This window comes from Antennarius striatus, chromosome 2, assembly GCF_040054535.1.
Source record: "Antennarius striatus isolate MH-2024 chromosome 2, ASM4005453v1, whole genome shotgun sequence".
Classification (NCBI taxonomy): Eukaryota; Metazoa; Chordata; class Actinopteri; order Lophiiformes; family Antennariidae; genus Antennarius; species Antennarius striatus.
In genome coordinates, this window is record NC_090777.1 from 22,414,447 (window position 1) to 22,435,902 (window position 21,456).

The window sequence follows — 21,456 nt, forward strand, 5'->3', positions numbered from 1 at the left end:
GATGAAATATACTATACCTATACCTTAAAATATACATTGAAGATATAAGAATACCTTATACCTTAAAAATAATTAAACATTAATATTGAATCAAAGTGCACTCATTTAGAAAAAGATTATTTTGCCTACCTGGAAAAAATATTTTTATCATCTAAATTTTTCTTAGATAAAAAAAAAACAGGAAATTTGATTATCAACATTTTTGCCACATTTTTATTCATGCTCTCTAAGAATTAACATTTTTTTAAACCAAAAGAATGACTCATGCTTTTGTTGAAATAAATTGTTGTGATCCGAAATTCCAAATATAAATTTATCATTAAAAAAAAGAAAACCAGGTGATTGATATACAGTATTTGATATATGACTTCAGTTTAACCAGTGAATTCACTGATCATTTTGTGTTGAAGTCTTTTAATTCAGTATTCAAACACAGCAGTAATTGATTCACAACAAATTCATTCATGTGGTTAATCAATAAATGACATAATGATTAAACACGATGTAACTTTATTGAGACAGTTCTGGGGGGCAGGACCATGTCCAAAGTTAAGGCCATCATGAACAACACCAGCCACCCCCTACACACCACCTTCTCCCAGCAGAGAAGCACCTTCAGCGGCAGACTGCTGTCACACAGCGCCTCCACAGAGAGGCTGAGGTCCTCCTTCGTGCCCTGTGCCATCAGGGGGTACAATGACTCTCTCAGGAGGAGCGGGGGGGAGGTGGCGAGGGTCAGCATGCGGTTGAATGGATTTAATTTAATTCTATACAGTTTATATTTTAATTTTATACTGTTTATATTTTAATTTTATACTGTTTATATTTTACTTATTGTTTAGTATATGTCCTGTTAATGCTGCTTGTGTCTGTTAGTGTACTGTACGTCTTTTGTATGTCCTGTGATGTCAGCGTTTCTTTTTCTCCTGGTGTTTATCCAGTATTTATTCGTTATGTAATGCCTGAGCCGTGGATATGTACAATTTCCTCCGGAATTAATAAAGTATCTATCTATCTATCTATCTATCTATCTATCTATCTATCTATCTATCTATCTATCTATCTATCTATCTATCTATCTATCTATCTATCTATCTATCTATCTATCTATCTATCTATCTTTACTATTATTATTATCATTATTATTATTATATATAAAAAATATATATAATAATAATTCCATTCTATTTACGTGTGTTTATCTTGTATTTCTACATCGAAACAGTTCGTTCTTTTTCCCCCATTCTTGTTCTGCAGAAAAATGTAAAAACAGGTACACAGTCGCAGGTTTCCAGGGTCGCAATGACTTATGGGAGATCAGGTGTGACCAATCACCGCTCATTATCGCTGTGATACATTACTTTACGTGGTTCTCACCCATCCGAGCTGCCGTCCACTTTTCCCGTCTGAATCCGTTTGACCCGGTTCCGACCCGGCACCTCGGTGTTTTACGCGCAGAGGTTTTTGTTTCCGTCTGATTGTCACCGTACCTGTCATTGAGTCACCTGTCTGCTCACCTGTCGTCGCCATGTCAGCGCGGCTGTCATGAGAGCGCGAGACTCGGTGGGAGAGGGCTCGAGACAAAGGTTATAAGGAGGAAAAGGTGAAGAAACGCGAGGCGACATGGATTCACTGGACTCCGGACAGAAGTTCAGCCCGAGACACGTGAGATTTTACCTACGATTCAAATCCTCTGTGACGTCACAGTCTGTATATGTCAGTTTCACCTGAGATTGAAAACAGAAACTCTGCTCAGTCCTATTGTTAACAACTGGTTTCCGCTGTACTTTAGTGGGTTCAGTGATTTCTGTGATCGTGGCCAGTTTCACCATTTAAGTGATTTAAGGAGCTGAAAATTTGATTTATCGTCTCATTATTTACAGAAACTGTCAAAAAGGAAAAAATATGCTGTCAATCTTATTAAATATCATAACAACTAGAAGAAGAATCAAAGTGACCCCATATTGATTAAAATTAATCATAATCACAGGCTGGAAACATGAATTAATTTATTAGACGGGATTCTGTGATGACATCACAGCATTGGGAACTCTTCTTAAAGCCGGGGGACCACCTGAAGTCCAGACTGTCACATGTTGTTGGTGGTTCTGCTCAGACACGCCTTCAAATAATAATAATAATTATAATAATTATAATAATATACTGTAATGACAATGTAATATATATATAATAAGTATTGTAAAGACAGAGAATTTAGTGCCGATTCTAAAGTCATCATGTTCCTCACTGGTTCAGGTGATGTCGCTGTCTAATAAGCTACACAGATTCAGATCCTGGTCGGTCCGGTCCACATCTGATGGACAGAGAACCTCGCTGGCGACCCCTGTTTTTACCCTTGTGCTGCTGTGCTTGTTGCTGAGCAACATTTCCTGGAGTATTTTATTAGTAGCTATGGTGAAAGACATGTAAAACAAGGAGTACTAATAGTATTTAGAACTGAAACAAGAATGGAACCACTCTCAGTTCATTGGTCCTGAATTGAGACCCGGTTCTGTTCTGATTACTAACGTTAATTTTTTCTGAGAGTGTTGAAGAAGTTATTGTTTGGATGGTTTGTGCATTTAACTTTGTGAAGTCATTTTTGTTGATGTAATCAGGTGATACTGACTGGCTGATTAAACTTCCAGTCAGCTTGGTTCTCACCTCTGATTGGTCCATTCTGGTTCTGATGATTTCTGCAGTTGAAGGCCTCAAAGGGAAACTAGACCCTCTCCCACTACTAATGGAATTACTACAGCTACTACTACTGTTGGTAACTGTGTGCCTCTTTCAACGTTTATCACTCTGTACTACTTCTACTAGTACTAGTTACTTTAACTAGTACTACTGCAGGCTTTACTGTCTTCCATAGCATTAACTGTGCTTTGGTTAATACTTTGAGTACTGGTAGCATCAGGATGCACAGCTCCAGTAGTTCTGTTTGAAGTTCTCTGCTTAAAGATCAAACACTGGAGCTTAGCTTAGCATTAGCATCCACCAGAGATGTTTCTGCAGCGGCTGCTTTGGCACTGCGAGTTAAACCGCCCTCACACACTAGATACGTGTTTGACACGCAGCAGGACGCGACACGCCGACACGCCGACACGCCCCACGCGAGTATGAGACACATTCCATCCGGTGGCCACACCCTCCTTCAGGTGTGACGGCTGCAGTTCGATGAGACATGACGATGTGTGTCCTCTGCAGCGACATAGATCAATCTGTCAGCTGATCGATCAGCTGATCAGCTGCAGCTAGAGATGAATTCTCCTCATGGTGATTCTGGTGCTCATGCAGGCCTTCAGACTGCCTGTCCTCTGGTTGTTCTGGTGCGGCTTCGTGTTTCACGTCTGGAAGAGACAAATAACAAGATCTCCCCCTCCATCCTACCTCCTCGCCCCCCATCCTCCACTCTGTGCTTGTCTTCAGGACCCGGAATGGGAGTCGGCCCTCCAGTTCCTCCCAGCTACTGATTCCAAGCCACTCGAGAAGAAGCCTGGCTGCAGGCGGAAGTTGTGGACGGGCATCGGTTTGGTGCTCGCCGCTGCCGCCATTTCTCTACTCACTGGCCTGCTGGTGTGGCACTACCACTGTGAGCTTTACCAGCCTTTACCTGTGTGTTGTCAAACATTGAGATTAAAATCTGGAGGAAATATAATACAATTTATGTGTTTTGTTAATGTCATTACGAAATTAACTTCAGTGCGTAGTGATGTCAGAGTGAAGAAGGTTTACATCGGTGCCATGGGGATTCGGGATGAAAACTTCCTGCCGTCCTACGAAGATTCCAACAGTCTGGAGTTTAAACACCTGGCATCTCGGGTCAAAAAGCAGGTGAGATGTCGCACAGCCCCAAAGCACCATGGGAGCTGCGCTCACTCATTGCAGCTAAATGATATCTGTGTGACGCTTCTATTTTTCAGCTCAAACTGATTTATGCCAAAAACTCAGTGCTGGCCAAGTCCTTCCTAGACTCGACAGTCCAGACCTTCAGGTAAGCGGCAACACTCTTCATCATTCTCTTCATCACCACATGAAGACCAGACCAGTTTAAAACAGGTTGGTAACTTCCTTTCATAGGAGGAAGTCTTCACTTCTTACCAATCATGTTAGCTATGAATGTATTAGTATTCGGAGTGACTATGAATGCTTCAATTTTTGTGTGTGTGCAGAACTATGACTATTATATAATAGGACTATTAACGTGAGTTAACAGCTAAGCTATAGCTTCTGCCCCCTACTTCCTGTCTTTTTGGACGTTACAATAAACATCTTAATCCTAGTCATGATCTTGTCTGTGTTTCTGTAGCGAGGGAACTGGTGGGGACGACGGCGTTGTGGCGTATTACCAGTCCGAGTTTGATGTCCACATCTCCCAGCAGGACTCGCTGGACCAAGCCATCGAATCTCTGACGGTGGTGGCAGAAAGTCAGAAGGGTCGCCAAGGACGACTGATGCTAAGACCCACCGATGCTCTGAGCGTCAACAGCGTCACCTCGAGAGGTTTGAACCAAACTCAGCAGCTCGTAACATGGGATAATAACGCTAATTGTTGCTAACTACTCCAACCTGAATTATGGATCGATGAGAATTTGTGAATATGTCAATAATAAATAATAAAGAAGAATCGTTTTTATACTTCCTGTAAAATTAAACAATTACTGTTTCTTGTTGTTGTTTTTTTCATTTTCCATACATAAATTTTCTGCTCTGGTCAGGGGCAGAAAACTAAACCTGCATTCTAAAGTTTTATGAAAGAGGCTTCAGTTATTCAAATGTTTATGATCATTATTAGCTGAGTCATGGCAACGACGGCTGAAATAAAAGTTTTAATTTACCTATTTACAGCTATAGACCCACGGATGACAAGGACTTCTTTATTTGGTGAGACATGTTTATTCTCATTGAAGGAAATAAAATTATTTGTTCTTTAAACCAAGTTTTTTCAAAGTAAAGTTAAAATGAATGTTTTGACTAAGTGAATGTTAGTTTAGAATGATCTTCTCATTACTTACTTTATTGTGCATCCAGTTCTGTTCTTCTAGTTTAAATCCAGGTTAGATTTTTATCACAATCGCATTCTTACTAAAATTCCAGAAAGGCAGTTGTTCAACATCCACGTCCGTGAGCCGGGACGCATTCAGTCTCCAGGTTTTCCAGACTCTTCATACCCGCCAAACGTCTACCTGCAGTGGAGGCTGAGGGCCGACCCGGGCCACCGGGTCCGGCTGGACTTCCATACCCTGATCCTTGAGGATGACTGCCAACAAGACTTCATCAGAATCTATGACTCTCTGGCACCAATGGAGAACCAAGTCCTGACAGAGTGAGACAGCTTTAACCCTAAAAAGGGGACAAATACCCCAAACACACCTCATAGCAGTATAAAAGTTAGTAAACAGTATTTAGAGTTTAAAAGGTTTGAGAGTTTAAATGATCTGGATCCAGAACTTATGGAAATATTTAGAACTGCTTCTATCCCTAACCCGCATCCTCATGAAAACAGGGAGACCCGATCGATGTCTGGCCAAAGGAAATAATTGCGATGTCAGTAACAGCTCCTCGTTTCTGTGTTCTCTGCAGGCAGTGTGGATACCCTCATGACTGTCTGTCCTTCCTGTCGTCTGGAAACGTCATGCTGCTGACGCTGGTCACCAGCGAGGACAAGAACTTCCCTGGTTTTAGAGCCAACTACTCCCAGACGGCTGCGACCCAACAACGAATGTCTGGAGGTCGTCACTCTGTTCCATCAACCAAAATCCTGTTTAGAGCTGAAAACATCAGTTGCATGTTATAAGAGATCAATAATATTAGTCAGGTTCTGTCTATGAGGAGTGTAATTCAGTATGTCAGCGTTTTTTGTTATATATAAAGAACCAATATCAAGTTAAATTTGGAATATTACTGTTTTATCTATTCGGTTTTTAATCACGTAGCAGCACTAGGTTGAAAGTGTTTGACCTCTGACCTCGGGAGTTTCTTAGATGTCTAACATATCCTTGTGAACTGTGTGTCGTTCAGAGTGTGGTGGGACTTTCTCGGGAGAAAAGGGCTCCTTCTCTTCACCTTTCTATCCGTCCAACTATCCTCCAAAAATCACATGTGTCTGGAAAATCCAGGTAAGTTTTCAAGTTGCTGTGTTTGGTTGTTGTCAAAAAAAGTCCATATTTAAAGATAGGTCTGTAATCAAATTTTTAATTTTCTTTTCTGCATTACTTTTGTTTTTCAGGTCCCCGTCGAAAAGTTTGTGAAAGTTCAGTTCAATAAGTTCTTCTTGGGAAACAACAGCAATGAGTGTCCCAACGACTATGTTGAGGTCAACGGTCAAAGGTCAGCCATATTTGTTTTTGCCTTTGTTTTTGCTAACGCCTCTTCCTAATATTCAGTCATCTCCGGCTGACTTCAAACTGAATTGTAGTGATTTATTTAACTCTGACATGATGATCATAGACTCAGACTCAACCAGAAACGTGGGAACACCTGCAGTGACAAAATAGTACTAGTAGTTTCTCAAGTCTGAAGTCTCTAGTCTCATGTCTAGTCTCTTGTCCCATCCAGTAAGTCTCTAGTCAATTAAGAAGTTCCCTATCCCTATCAATGAGTCCAGGCAAGGAGCAAGTTGTGAACATTATTATTATTAGGATAATATTTAGAAGTGAAGCAGGGCAGTTATTTTTAAAGCTCCTCTCCTCTGATTTGTAGACTGTGTGGCAGTAAACCAGACAGCACGGTGGCCACCAGCCAAAGCAACACAATGACCATCAAATTTAACTCGGATTCGTCTTACGTCGACCAGGGTTTCACTGCAGAGTACGAAGCCTTTGTCCCGACAAATCGTAAGAACTGTTATTTTATATTTTGATAATCCTCATTTTCATTATCTAGTGCATTCATAATCTTTTGTGCTCGCCTGTGATTGGTCAGCTTGTCCTGGACGGTTCCAGTGTACCAACAACCTCTGCATCAACAACACTCTGCAGTGCGACGGCTGGGACGACTGCGGAGACGGCAGCGATGAGGAGAAATGCAGTGAGTCAAACCATAAATCACATATAAGTCGGATAAAAAGTGACGTCCAGGGACGCACTGATTTGTTTTTGTGCGTCTCCTCTCAGTTTGCGAGGCGACTCAGATGAAGTGTAAAAACGGCCGATGTAAAGCAAAGTTCTGGGAATGCAACAATGTTGATGACTGTGGCGACAACACGGATGAAGAAGACTGTGGTGGGTTAAACGGATGAAGTTGCTCAAACCCTCAGAAGTAACTGGTGGCTATTTTGACAGTAATATCTGACTGCTAGTGACACTCTTTGTACCCTTCAGTGAAATGTCAACCAGGAGAGTTTTCCTGCAGAAACAAACGCTGCATCCGAGAAAAGCTGGTGTGTGATGGAAAAGACGATTGTTTAGACGGATCGGATGAGTCCAGATGTGAAAAATGTAAGAAATAGTCTCAGGCTAATGCTAACAGTCGTAATACACCTGTAGAGCCAAACCGGTTTTACATAGCAAACACAGTCATCTCAACACATTAGTGTGACATCCTGTGATGGTGTGTCGTGTCCCTCAGCTCTGGTGTTGCAGAAGTGCTCCCAATTCACCTTTCGCTGCAGAGACGGACGCTGCATCAGCAAACTGAACCCGGAATGCGACTACGAGCGGGACTGCGACGACGGCTCGGACGAGGAAGGCTGTGGTACGTTACATCATCAACAGTTCTGTGTGTGTGTGTTTATGTGTGTCTGTTTTATTGGTGGTGTATTTTAAACGCTGTTTGTTCGTGTGTGGTTTCAGAGTGCGGGATAAGGCCGTACCGCAGCTCTCGTATCGTTGGTGGTCAAGTGTCGCGGCAGGGAGAGTTCCCCTGGCAGGTCAGCCTCCAATCATATGGCTCTGGTCACGTGTGTGGAGCATCTGTGTTGAGCAACCGTTGGCTGGTGACCGCCGCCCACTGTGTTCAGGACAATGGACCGAATAAGTAAGAGTTTCATCAGAAGTCGTCAACTACACCAAAGTGTGGCTAGCCAATTTACCGCTAGAGGCCAATGAATGCTAGGATTGTGTTTCAAATCTGTGCGACACGTTCAAATAATATTGGACTGTGGAGGAGAGGCTCACGCTGAATGATTGAGAAGTTGTGGTTCCTGAGGCGCATCAGAGCTCACAGATGCCAAGTCACTCCTGCGAGCTTCACTGCACTGCTCTCTGCAGTAGCAGCTAAAGTTAGCATTCTGCAGGTGGCATCAGCATGTATGAGCCACGTCTGATGACATTAGAAGTATTTACAACAAAAATCATGGAAAAATACATAACCTGTAATGTTTATTATTATCTAGAATCACAGAATTATTATTTACATATAGAATATTATTGTTTCCTTATCTTTCCCATGATGCTTCCTCCATTGAACGTGACCTCTGACCTCTTGGTTGTGTGTTGATGCAGGTACTCCCAGGCGGACCAATGGGAGGCCTTGTTGGGTCTGCATGTGCAGACTCAGACAAATGAGTGGACGGTAAGGAGAAAGGTGAGACGGATCATTGCTCACCGCGATTACGACCGCGTCACCTACAATAACGACATCGCTCTGATGGAGCTGGACGCCAACGTCACCCTCAACCAGAACATCTGGCCCATCTGTCTGCCCTCGGCCACCCACGACTTCCCAGCAGGCCAAGAGGCATGGATCACGGGCTGGGGCGCCACGAGAGAAGGAGGTGAGTTAACGTAGAACAACATGGTCCAGGTTCACACAGTAAAACGGTTCAGATTCAGAAAAATTCAGAAAAATGACGGTTCAGTCATTTTTCTCATCTTTTAACATGTTGTTTGTGTTTGATGGTCATGTCAGGCCAGACCTCCCTCATTCTGCAGAAGGCAGAGGTTCGCATCATCAACAGCACAGTGTGTAGGAACCTGATGAGCGATGAGGTCACCGATCTCATGCTGTGTGCCGGAGTCCTCAAAGGAGGAGTGGACGCCTGTCAGGTGACACCAATCACACTCAATAGAAGACCATGTCTTAACAGTGTAAAAACCAAACAGCCAATCCTTCAACAAATATTTAAATATTAATAGTTTGTTTTCAAGTCCAACTGATCTTCTAGAGACTCAGATTAAATCTTTTAGCCGCAGAAATGTTTTTCATAAGAGGACTGTGAGGTGACGATGGCTGAATTTGCTCTCCACCTCTCTCAGGGTGACTCTGGCGGGCCGTTGTCGGTCACTTCCTCCGGAGGGCGGGTCTTCCTGGCTGGTTTGGTGAGCTGGGGCGACGGCTGCGGTCGCAGGAAGAAACCCGGCATCTATACCCGAATCCCCAAATACCGGCAATGGATAAAGGAGAATTGTGGCATCTAGAAGATGAACTGAAGGTTTTATCTTTAATTTGTTTTTCGACAAAAATCTGATTATCAATATTCACAGCAGACGAGAAAAGCTTTTGCCATCAGTGAATCCATGAAGTGGATCAGATCTCCTCTTATTTTATTCAGCTTGTCATTTCTAGAGCAAAACACTGCATCATCACAAACATCTGTCTTTAGATAATCAACAGTTGGATGAGAAATAGAATCAGCAGACATCCCATCCTTTACTGCTAAAAATACAAAACTGCAGCTTTTTATAATTATGATTTCATATGAAGAAAGAGAAAATGAACGAGTGATGTCAGATGAATGTTTTTTTAAAGACTCTTTTTACAGTCAGCGTCACCACTCATCTGCCAATCAGCTGCTCCTGACCAGCCATTAGTCAATCAGATGACACTTGAGTTTTTTGTTTTCACCTGTGTTCATACAAACAGCTGGATAAGAGAGTTTAGTCCTTTCCTTCAGTGAAACCTTCAAGCTCTTTGGTGTCTGTTGGCAAGATTGTACCTGAATTACCTACATGAAACCTGGTGTTAAGGGTTTGTTTTAGTGGTATAAGAACCCCATAGATTTTGGAGTTTGTTCTGGATAAGTAACAACCTAACCAAAACAGCATGAGCACACGAAACATGAGCGTTAGCTTTACATGGCCTTAGCTTCACATCTTAGTTGACCAAACAGCATGACTTACCATTAAGTAGTGCTCAGATTGTGCAGTGAATGGCCCGCTGTAAGTAGGTTAAGTAAGTTTTATATTAAGCAGCTGCTTTGCACCAAAGACAACATTGTGTTTACATGGGTGTAAACTCACCACTGTCTATAATCTGGATCAAGTTGGAACCAGAAATACTCTCAGGAGTTTGTTTGTTTTTGTTTTGTTTTACCACCTCTTTCAGCCTGTTGTAAATATTAATTAATTAAATAGGGCTGAAACTTGCTTCATGAACAGAAATCACAAATTTTCAGTCAGCAAACTTTTAATCTACTCAGAACTACAGATGGCCCATAATTGTAGTTACATAATACATAGACACATGGATAGTAGCATTCTTCAAAAGTGGTTTAACTGAATGCTAAAATGTTTTTTTTGTTGTTTTTATTTTGTATACTATTGTGATCCCTGAAGGGAAATTAAGAGCACACCTAGTTTCGTGAAACAAACATATGCATATATATATTAGCGTGTTATTTTTAGTTAAAAGAAAATGATCGTTTCACATTTCGCTTTTAGAGCTAACTGTAGCAAGCGTTGGCTATAGTGAACTCCAAAAAAAAATTGCAGTGTAAGAAATTTTACAAAACCTAAAAAGCTGAGGCAGAAAAAAAATTGATTGGGCCAACGTTCACTTGTTAGCAACATGAGCTATAATTCAAAACATTTTAGAGGATGTTATAAATTCCTGCTTTTTGTAAATGTTTGAGCAGCGCTACGCTAATGCAGCTGTCTGTTACATTTCCTGTTTTTGAACTCTTGTTTTCACTTTGAATTCTGATGATTTACTCCTGAATGTTTTCCTGTTTTTGGAATTTCTTCATGTCACTGCTGGGCGTTTGAGGTTTTAGCTCCTCTTATCTGTACTTAATGAGTTATAGTTGTTTAGTTAAGACGTAATTCAAATGAGTTTTGATTGGAGAAAATACTGTATTCAGAATGACCTATTTAAATGTTCTCAATCCAGTGGAAGGAATAAAGACAAAATTCTTGTGGGACTATTTTGTGGGACTAGTTTAGTGTTAATCATTTGAAATTGAATATTTATTTAATGCTTTATGAAAATACTTTAATGAAGGCTTATGACCATGTGTTTTTTTTCTTGCAATGGTGTTGATCGTAGGAATGTTGGCGCTAACTGCCAAATGCCTTACAATGGCTTTCATAATTAAATTCCCACATGGTGTTTTAAGTGTTTTTAAATAGAAGTTGAGAATTTGGAATCAGCTGCTCGTTTTGGGCCACTAGAGGTCCCTGTTATTTCAGTTTCTGTCCTCACTTCTTGTTTTTCTGTGGAGTATTGTGTCTCAGTAGTCATCTACAGTATATTCAATATATCATCTATATCTGTTGGGTCTGCCAGTGCTGTCTATTGCTGTCTATATATTTTAATTGATAGAGCTGTAATAAATTTACAGAATGCTTGGACTTAAGAGCAGAAAAAATCCGGCGACAAACTTTAAAAATGGTACGGAGCCACTTCATGTCATTTCCTTCTTACTTCCTGTTTATCTACAGCGTCATACTCTGTGCGTTCTTTATTTCTTGCCTCACTTCCATTATCAATCACATGACAGAACAATTGCTTCTTGCATCATTATCAGATTAATTAAAATATTTCAACAGGGAGTCTACAGTGAATCGTTTTCTAGCTACAATGCCGAATCACCATAGAAACTAATGAAACCAGTTCACGGGGAGCCACTGAAGTCGCTTCTAATTCATTCAGTCGCTGCCGTTAGTGTTCATGGGGGAAATTACTTTTGCAGACAAGCTTCAGAGATGAGCAAGACTGAAAACATGTACAGCCATATGGCGATGGAAGAGATGAAAACCAACATTAAACATCACAACAGAGAAAAGTCAGAGACTTAAGGGTCCCTCGGTTCACGGAACATGAAGGACAACCAAATTCTGTTTCTAGTCAAAGAGCATAGAGGAGGCTGTCATCTAAACGACAAACATTCTAGAAATGGACTCGAAAAACAGGCTTTAAAGAAATGAACTAGACAAACAGACATTAAGGAAAAGGACTAAAGAATCAGACATTAAAGAGGCAAACTAGAGAAACAGACATTAAAGAAACAGACAAGCAGACGTTAGAGAGACAGACTTGAAAACAGACATTGAGGAAAAAGGACTAGAGAAATGGACAAGAGAAACGCACACTGGAAATATGGACTAGAGAAAAGGACTAGAGAAACAGACATTGGAGAAATGGATCAGAGAAACAGGCATTAGAGAGATGGAGTAGAAATGTACCAGAGAATCAGATACCAGGCCAGAATATAGACAACAACAGCAAACAGGCCAACATCAGGATTTTCAGTAATACACGCTGTCTCATGCAGCCCATAAAAACCCCCCACGGCACGATTATCCTCCCAACTAATTTTATTTCTATGGCGACTGCTAATATCAGTAGCATGTTAGCTTTCCTGACTGCGTCCCAGTAGGACTGTGTGCTGCTGTTCAGCTGACAGCTGGAGAGAAAAAGACACATGAACACACAGATACACGATGGTGGAGCCTGTGGCGTTCGGTCTGAAGGGGACCCATAACCTTGAATGAGGGGAATAGAAAGTGGATGTGTGTGCAGAATGTGTGTGTGGTAATGAGCGAGTGGGTGGGTGCAGAAAAGGAAGTGGCGGAGAACAAGGTAGAAGACAAAACGACAGAAAGCAACAGATGAGAGAAAAGGAAGAAGCAACGAGGACTGAAGAGGAGAAGAGGAAGACTAAGAAAACACGGAAGCAGGAAAAAAGGTGAGGAAGAGGGGGACACGTGAACTTTATAGTTAACTTTAAATGGAGGAGGAGAAAAAGTTGTTTTTGTCTTTGTGGCGTTGATGTTATTGAGATGGGAGAAAGGTTCCGATGCTTCACCACAGTAGGACGACTTTATATGACATCATGACGACTGGTGTTCACACGAGGTACGAGGGAGATGCTTGTTGGTTACTCATACATCAGAATAAAAGTAATAAAGGAACCAGGTGTTTTATCTCACACCCTTCCCCCAATCCCCCAATGTCCACTGTATTGTTAGCCTGTAAAAATAACTGAAGCAGCACCAGGTCAAAACTCTGAACTTTAAATGTTAAAAAGTTTTATTAAAATACTGGAATGCTGAATCGCCCCACTGACCTTATCTGTACTCAGAATGGGCGGTACTCCACTAAAAAGTGGGCGGGACTCAATGATTAAGTAAATATTGTGTCGGATCAGAAATTTCAATGTTCTTTTATTCTTTAGGAAACTTTAAAATATCAATGATTTCTGTCACTGGTAATGGAAATGTAGAAAAATATTCTTGAAAATGTGGATTTCATACAGCTACCCAATCAGATGATTCATCATCGTCGTCATCATTATGTAAATACTGAAGCATTTAATCTTTATCTAAAAAAAAAGTTATTTATTTCTTCTATTTAAACAACAATCAGATTTATAGTCCTAATTCGCGGTGTAATTACCGAAAGTAGAAAAACTCTGTGTAAACCCCGCCTCTTTGAAGCAGACATGGATACCGGTGACGATAAAATAAATAAAAACACATTCTGGTGCTATGTGGATCCGGTTTTAGGAACTTAATCCAGATCTGATAATTAAACCTGCTTGTGTCCATGCTGGGTCACAGTAACAGGCAAGGAGACATGACACCGCCCCCTGCAGGTAGCTGAGGTAATGCAGATTAATGGATTAATGTACTTGTGAAAGTACATTCTAAACCAGGAACAGATCCAGATCCCAACTACAACCAAAGCAGTCAGAGACTACAACATCCCGCGACTTACCCAGATTTATTTTCAGGGTAGGTCAGGGTACCCTGAAAGTAGTACCTGACTAGTGCATAGACTAGTGCATATGGAGAGGGCCAGTGTGAGTAAGACCATAGATCAAAGCTTGGTAGATCAAAGCACAAGCTTTGATCTATGGTCTTACACTGTCCTTCACCCTCGTCTTTCTATCTTATCCGATTCCTGAGTGTACAAAAGTTGAAACTTGACCTTGACCTATAGTTTTCTCAAGGTCAAGGTCCTCATTTCATTTTCATCCCCTTTGCCACCTGAGTAATCTGCTTTGTGTTTCTTCTATCTGTAACGGTTGCGATATTTGGTCGACATACTAACTAATGGACGGACAGACGGATGACACTGACAATCACAACATATCACCGCTTTGAAGTGGGATGGCTCAGAACGGCCCGATAATCAGGATGATTCCAAATGTAGGAGGAGCTTTACAGAGTCAACCAATCAGGTGGTGTTGCTTCATTCAGCAGATCCTAGTAAAACAATGTTGTCTCATTCGGTGCGATGCCTGCGTGGTGATGATGACGTTCATGAAGTTTGCAGGTTTGAATCATAAGTGGTTTAACTTCAGGAGAGACTGACTGGGGCGTGTCTGTTTGCTCATTAAAAGGTGATTTTCTCCTTCGCCTTGCGCTAAACAGCCTCGTCTTTTCCGTGAATGTGTGCATTTCCATCCTGTTTCCACTTAGTTATATGATTTGACATTAATGATTCATGAGCAGCTGTTGTTGGCGTGTTAATAATCAACGCCTGCAGCATCTCTCTACCTCCAGGCCGCTATCTTTCCACCTATCTTTTCATTTGTTCTCTGACTCACCCTCTCCCCTCAGGTCTTTCTCACCTCCAATCCAGTTCACAACGGACAGGAAAAACAGGACGTGTCTGTTCCTGCTTTTCTCCTTCACTATCACTTTCTCTCTCCACGTTGCTTTTCATTCACTCATCATCGATTTCATGAGTGGAGACCAAGACGAGGAGAAACGGCAATCTCCCTTCTTTCACGTCTTGTTTGTAGAGTTAACCAACTCACTGAAGTCGGTTTTGTGCTTGAAAAAGGAGGATTCACACATCATTGGCCTGAATTAAACAAATATAACATCATGGCTGTCAAATAACTGGTAAGCCTAATCCATATATTTTCTGTAAGAGCAGTGGGCATCTAGTAAAACCTCCTGAAACGTCTGTTTGGTCTCCTGTGATCTGCAAACTTCCTTCAAAGTGTTTGATTGATTGTTTCAAATAATCCGGAGCAGCAACGAGAAGTGATGGAGATGTTTAGCATGCTAAGTGTATCGCTATGCTATCAATGCTAATACTGTATTGTAAGTGTTAACAGCATGATGTTCTGCAGGATATGCTGTCAACACTGATATTTTAAGTGTAAACAGCATAAAGGTCTGATAGCTATGTTCTTTGTGTTCGTGTAAATAGTGCTATAAGCATCAGTGGCAGTAGCGCAGCTTCATGTAATGGGTTTTTTTCAGCCAAGTCGTTTAAACAAAACCTGACCAAGCAGCCAAAGCAGCACCAGAACCTGACAGCCTGATCCTGAACCTTTAAGTTAAATAAACAAACCATCAGCAACCTAAGAAGCTACTGGTTGGATTTAAGTTAAACATGTGATCTTTACAGCCAGACAGAAACCTGCTGCTTTCCTCCATCGGCTCTGAGTTACAGATGTTATAGGTTAATATAAACTTGAACGGTGCCAGCACCTGTCTCACACCTGTCTGTGGAGCTCACCTGGCCAATGCCCCGCCCCTCCTTTAGGTTTGTGGTAATTTAAAAAAAAAAAAAAAGGCTTAACCTCATGAAAACACGAGCGGAGGTGGAGGAATGCGTGCTGCTCCTGATGTGAATCTGTTCTAAACGATAACAGAAAAGCCTAAATGTTTGGTGTTCAGGAATAAGAGTCAGAACAGCTTCTGCAAAACAATCGAATCACATTTAAAAATTATAAAAACACACTTTTAATTCCTGGCCTGAAACTGTGTGGGTGTACCGATTTCCTGCTGTGAGGAAACTTCCGATGGAGACACACAGAAAGGCTTCAGATACTAACTGGTGTGGAAACACTGTATCTCGCGCGCGCACACACACACACACACACACACACACACAGATGATGACATCAGTCATTCCCTCATTGTTTCAAACTTTGTTCATGACAACGAAATGATTCAGCTGCAGAAGAATAATCTGAGCGTTAAGGAAGCCCATCAGGGACAAACGAAGGATGAGAACAGAAGGTTGTAATAATTCTACTGGGCAGAGTTTGAGTTGAAAGCTAACTGCAACTGTCACATGTGGATGATGTATTCTCACTGCATGAACCTGGACTGTGTGTGGAACCTTTTAGACGTTTAGAAGAACACAGAACACTCATGAACATCAGATCCTGTTGGCGTGTCAGAGATTTAAATCATTAATGAAGCTAAGCTGCAGTGCATGGTGGGTAAATGTCACACATTGGGGGGATCGCTGCAGGTGATGTCTTCAATATCTTATTTCAGGGCCTGCATCCCCCCAGCTGTTTATCGCTATGATAATTTTTCTGATGGATCTGCTGTATCAATGGATCTATTACACACAAGGATGAGGAGCATCTCCTCCTCTTTCTCCTCCTCCTCCTCTTCCTCAGTTAAGTATGACTGACTTTGCTCACAGACAGTCGGAGGTGTTGATGGTGTTGACAGATGGTCCACCAGGGACCAGATACCTGTCCATCAGGTAGGCCAGTGATGCTTCAGGTCCAAGAGATGAAGGTTTAGAAGGTAACCTGTTTGCATTTAGATTAAATAATAGGAAACATTAACTAGCTAAAATCCCGCCATGGATCGGTTGTAATCAATAAAATGCTGTCGTATTCACCGTCAGGGTTTCTAACGCTATTCCTCTCTTCCAGCCTGCTGTTCTGATGAACAGATCAGCAGTAACAGAAAACCACCATGAGTACGTCGGCAGTCCGGTCCCCCTCCTGTCCTGCTGACGCCCCGACCACGCCCCCGCCCATGACCACGCCTCCACGAAAAGCCTCAGTCCGCCTGCAGGAGAGGTGGGCGTTACCCACTAAACAGAGCTGACCCTACCCTACCTTCCAGAATGACAAGCATCACTTTTCTAACTATGGCCTTTGTTTTGTAGGCGGGGCTCTAATCTGTCTTTGCTATTGGATGTGAGCACTCTGGGAGTGGAGCCAGTGTGTTCCGTCTCCACGCCAAAGGAGGTGTGGCTTCAGCTCCTCCACACCTCATCCCGACCACTCAGACACGCAGCGCTGTGGGAGGCGGCCGTGGACACACCGGCACTGAACGCAGAGTACCAGGTAAGGCGCCACCATCATCATCATCATCAACATCGTCATCATCATGGCAGACGGGGGCGTGTTTGTTTTCAACTTTAGCTCCTCTCTGTCTCCTCCACAGAAGATCCCTCCAAACTTCGTGAGCCCAAGCGAGCTCGATGTTCCCGGTCACATGATTAAAGACAGATATAAAACCATCCTGCCCAGTCAGTAACTCTGCCAGCAATCCATACCAGACCACACTTGACAGCCTTGTTTACACAGTTGTTTATTGTTTACTGTTTAGACCCCGAGAGCCGGGTCATCCTGAAGAGCCCTGAGGAAGAGGAGGGGCCGGACCGCTACATCAACGCCAACTACATCAGGGTTAGAGTCTCATTATGTCACATCGAGCCCTGAACCGTGACCTGTGTCAGGATGTTGCCTCGTATTGAAGGCATGTTTCCAGAAAATCCAGTCAGGATACGAATAAAGTTTATTCAAACAGGACGGCCCCGAATAAACCTGACAGATCCCTGTGGTTCACCAGATATAAAGTGATACCAGAATAAAACTTAGTCTGAATCAACAGCAGGAATGTTTTACCCAAATGACAAGAAATTTAAATTCAGACGGAAGAACAGAGTTTATTAGTTTATTTGTTAGGTTATCAGTTATTGAACAGCTGGTTTACAAAGTAGAACAGACTGACAGCGCTCCCACTCAGCGTGGGCGTTTGCTCTGTGTGTGTGTGTGTGTGTGTGTGTGTGTGTGTGTGTGTGTGTGTGTGTGTGTGTGTGTGTGTGTGTGTGTGTGTGTGTGTGTCAGATATGAGCTGTCTCAGTATGACAGTCTGACAACCAGGAAAACCACAAGTGAGGGAGGAAGTGATACGTCCGTGACTCCCACTCTTCCTCCCCCTTAACACACACACACACACACACACACACACAGACACACTGCTCTGACACTTGGTTTACTTTCAGAAGCTACAAGCGCAAACATGTTTAGTTGTTTTTCACATGACAAATCCAGTGTTAGATCCAGATCCTGAACCGTAAACCAGAATGTTCTGGTCCAGATCGGGTTTGAAGCGTCTGCATCCTCCAAACATCTCAGAGGTAAATGAAGGTTCGCTAAATCTGTGTCGGAAACGTTTAAGGGTTTTAAAAAGTGATGTGGTGAACCAGAACCAGGTCGACCACCGCAGAACGATGTCTGTCAGTTCTGTTTGAGCGAGGAAACCCCACAGACATCGGAAACTTGAAGGACGGAACCTGGCGGCCACGACTTTCCGAACCCTTGATGTTTATGAACTGTCGTCATGTCAATCTTGTAAAAGCTGTAATTTTACAAAACCCTGGTGTCACATGACCACCACCGACCCACCGACTCATTGACACACCCACCCATCACTCACAGCTCTGCCCTCCTCTCTGGGCTTCAGGGCTACAAAGGAGCTCCCCGGGCCTACATCGCCACTCAGGGGCCGATGCTGCACACCGTTGGGGATTTCTGGGACATGGTGTGGCAGGAGAGGAGTAACATCATCGTCATGGTAACCAGACTGAAAGAGAACAACGAGGTGAGAAGATACGACATCCTCTCTAGCGCCCTCCTCTGTTTACCCCAGACACATCCTGGTATCCATGTTGGTGTTTGTTCCCAGAAGTGTGAGCTGTATTGGCCACAGCTGAGGGAAAGGAGGAAGGAGGAAGAGGAGGATAAAGAGCAGGAGGAAGAGGAGGGAGAGACGGGTCGATTTGGCAGATTTCTCCTGAGAGTGAAAGACAGTCGAGAGAAAGACGGGTTCACCGTCACAGATATGGAGATGCAGGTATCATTCTGTGATGACTGTAGAACTACAAACGCTGTCGTTCAGGAAGTCGGCCATTTTGATTGTAGTTTACATTTACTGTGTCGTTTGCTGTTGTTAACCTTGAACAAAGTATACAGGGAACATTAACCTATGACCTTTGTCGAGTCTCAGGAAAGGAAATAATTTGATATGAGGACAAATTTAACTTATTTGCCCAAACTTTGCATGAACAAGGGTGATGGCGCCCCCTGCTAGCAAAGCAAGGAAGGACCAATTGACATGATTTTCATGATCATTTCCTGTAGTGACCATAGAATATGCGGTTGTTCTCTAGCGCTACATGGTGGACACAGGAAGTGAGAGTGTACACCTTTGTGTGACCTGATCAGCTTTTGTCTGTTTTGTTTGTGTGCTGGAAGCTTTGTGCAGAGCGTCGTCCCATCAGACACTACTGGTTCACCTCCTGGCCTGACCATCACATCCCACAATGCACCACTCCTCTCCTGAAACTAGTAGAAGAGGTGGAGACGTATAGAAATTCCCTGCTGCTGAGCAGCTCTCAGCCAATCACAGCCCCCTCCCTGGATCCCGGTCCAATTGTTGTTCATTGCAGGTGGGTTCGTCATCCAACAGTTTCTGGTCCCTTCAGAACCCTTTTTTTTTTTTTTTTTGTGGATTTGCCTGTGGGAGTAGGTTCACCTGAACAGGTGATTCTCTCACCTCAGTAGAATGAAATGCAGAAGAGTTTTTTTGGATGCGGTGCCGTGAAGCCTCTCATCGTGTCTCCTCAGCGCCGGGATTGGGAGGACTGGCTGCTTCATCGTGAGCAGCATCGCCTGCCAGCAGCTCAGAGACTGTGGTCAGGTCGACATTCTGGAGACGGTGTGCCAACTCCGACTGGACAGGTGGGCTCGATTCTTCTTCTGCTCCCTACCTCCTCCTCCTCCTCCACCTCCTCTTCTACCTCTTTACGTCTGTGGAGGAGCATTGCGGTTATTCCCAATATGTCCCATCTGTGCAGGGGTGGGATGATCCAGACCACAGAGCAGTACCAGTTCCTGTACTCCACCCTGGCCCAGTACAGCTCCCAGCTGCAACACCCGCAGGTACAACAAGAATATTGGTAATAAACACCACAATACTAGCTATGAACACCTGAAGACTAGTTATAAAGACCTGAAGACTAGCTATGAACACCTGAAGACTAGTTATATACACCTGATGGATAAAATGAAAAAGTTATGAGGTTTCTGTAACTATGACCCAAAACCAAACCCAACCACAAAACTGGTGGTTCAGATCTGACAACTTACTTTGTTTGCAGTGTTTGTTCAACAAGGTGTTTCCTCTTCCTCAGGTGCAGAACCAGCAGAACCCAGAGGACCAGGCCAGTGAACAGCTACAGAACCTCCAGCTGGAGAACACAGAGAATGTGAAAAACTGATACTATCTAGAATCCAGAACCAGGAGAACCCACCATATTCATGAGGACAGCAAAGCTAAAACCAGCAGGATCCTCAACAAATATTCTAAACTGAACCGAAAGGCTGGAGCTGAAATGGCCACCAGTAGCTGAACCGACACAGAACTCTGAGGTCCGGCAGTGACTGAAGTGTCAAGACCACAGGACGTATTTTAGTCCAGTTTAGAGGTTCTGGAAATCACACCATCGCGCTCATTGTGGACCGAAGAAAGGAAATAATTGATGAATTGCTTTTGAACGGATATGAAGATATTTAATGACATAATTTTTATTTCAACAGTGGTTTAAAATTGCATAGAATTGCACTGTTTTTAAGTTGACTAATGTTTATTCAGAGTGTCTGTGGCTGTTCTAAACTCTCACTTTAGAAAGGAACTTAAGTTACAAAATCACAGACCTTAAAAAGTAACCGGTTACATTTCAAGAGTACAGCCAGTAAAAAGTAAGTGGTCAGATGTCGTGTTTACCGTCACTACCTTCAGTGACCCTTGGACATTAGATAATATAATTTTAACTTTTGACCAGTTGAAATAAACAAAAACAATAAACCTCCCCAGTGTCCATATTTTGTCTTTAGGTAAAAGTTAAACAATTTAAAGAACTTTTGTGTTGAATTTTGTTTTAAGCCTTTTTATACAATCACAAAACCACCCGAACAAATCGTTCCGATTGAAGACCGTGAGTTGAAGAATCATGTGCGTCCAGCAGAGGGCAGTGTTCCAATCACAGAGAACTCCTCTGTTGTAAATTGTTTCGTCTTTGCTCTCCTCTGCTTTCTCTATGGACCACACCCAGTCGGACGGAAACTGCTCACAGATTCAATTATATCAAAACAACATAACTAATAAAAAGAGACCTCGAGATAAAACGCTTAGTTCGACGTTAATTTGTATTCAAAAATAGTATTTATGCGCAGTTGAGTCTCTATTTAATTAACAAAAGCAAATTATCTTCCTGTTGGCCTTTAATTTGAAA

General features: G+C 42.6%; 2 protein-coding genes across 4 annotated transcripts; both read left to right on the plus strand.

Annotated features, from left to right (window-relative positions):
- The first annotated feature begins 1,289 nt into the window (after positions 1-1,289).
- Positions 1,290-11,705, plus strand: LOC137607410 (suppressor of tumorigenicity 14 protein-like). The gene is made up of 19 exons (XM_068333158.1): positions 1,290-1,665; positions 3,430-3,592; positions 3,704-3,834; positions 3,924-3,994; positions 4,310-4,503; positions 4,849-4,884; positions 5,098-5,326; positions 5,584-5,732; positions 6,022-6,119; positions 6,230-6,330; positions 6,703-6,836; positions 6,925-7,029; positions 7,116-7,223; positions 7,323-7,439; positions 7,570-7,695; positions 7,794-7,977; positions 8,445-8,716; positions 8,851-8,987; positions 9,198-11,705. The coding sequence occupies exons 1-19, from the start codon at positions 1,624-1,626 to the stop codon at positions 9,357-9,359; spliced, it is 2,559 nt and encodes an 852-aa protein (XP_068189259.1). The 5' UTR covers positions 1,290-1,623; the 3' UTR covers positions 9,360-11,705.
- Positions 11,706-12,634: 929 nt separating this feature from the next.
- Positions 12,635-21,033, plus strand: LOC137587719 (tyrosine-protein phosphatase non-receptor type 7-like). Of its 3 annotated transcripts, XM_068304334.1 has the most exons (12): positions 12,635-12,847; positions 16,410-16,670; positions 16,802-16,951; positions 17,041-17,221; positions 17,322-17,406; positions 17,487-17,566; positions 18,627-18,764; positions 18,849-19,016; positions 19,418-19,611; positions 19,790-19,903; positions 20,020-20,104; positions 20,356-21,033. In XM_068304334.1, the coding sequence occupies exons 3-12, from the start codon at positions 16,845-16,847 to the stop codon at positions 20,440-20,442; spliced, it is 1,239 nt and encodes a 412-aa protein (XP_068160435.1). In that variant the 5' UTR covers positions 12,635-12,847; positions 16,410-16,670; positions 16,802-16,844; the 3' UTR covers positions 20,443-21,033. The 3 variants fall into 3 exon arrangements, with proteins under 3 accessions (XP_068160435.1, XP_068160420.1, XP_068160429.1); XM_068304319.1 differs by having other exon boundaries at positions 12,636-12,847; positions 16,410-16,951; XM_068304328.1 differs by lacking the exon at positions 16,410-16,670 and having other exon boundaries at positions 12,636-12,847.
- The last annotated feature ends 423 nt before the right edge of the window (positions 21,034-21,456 follow it).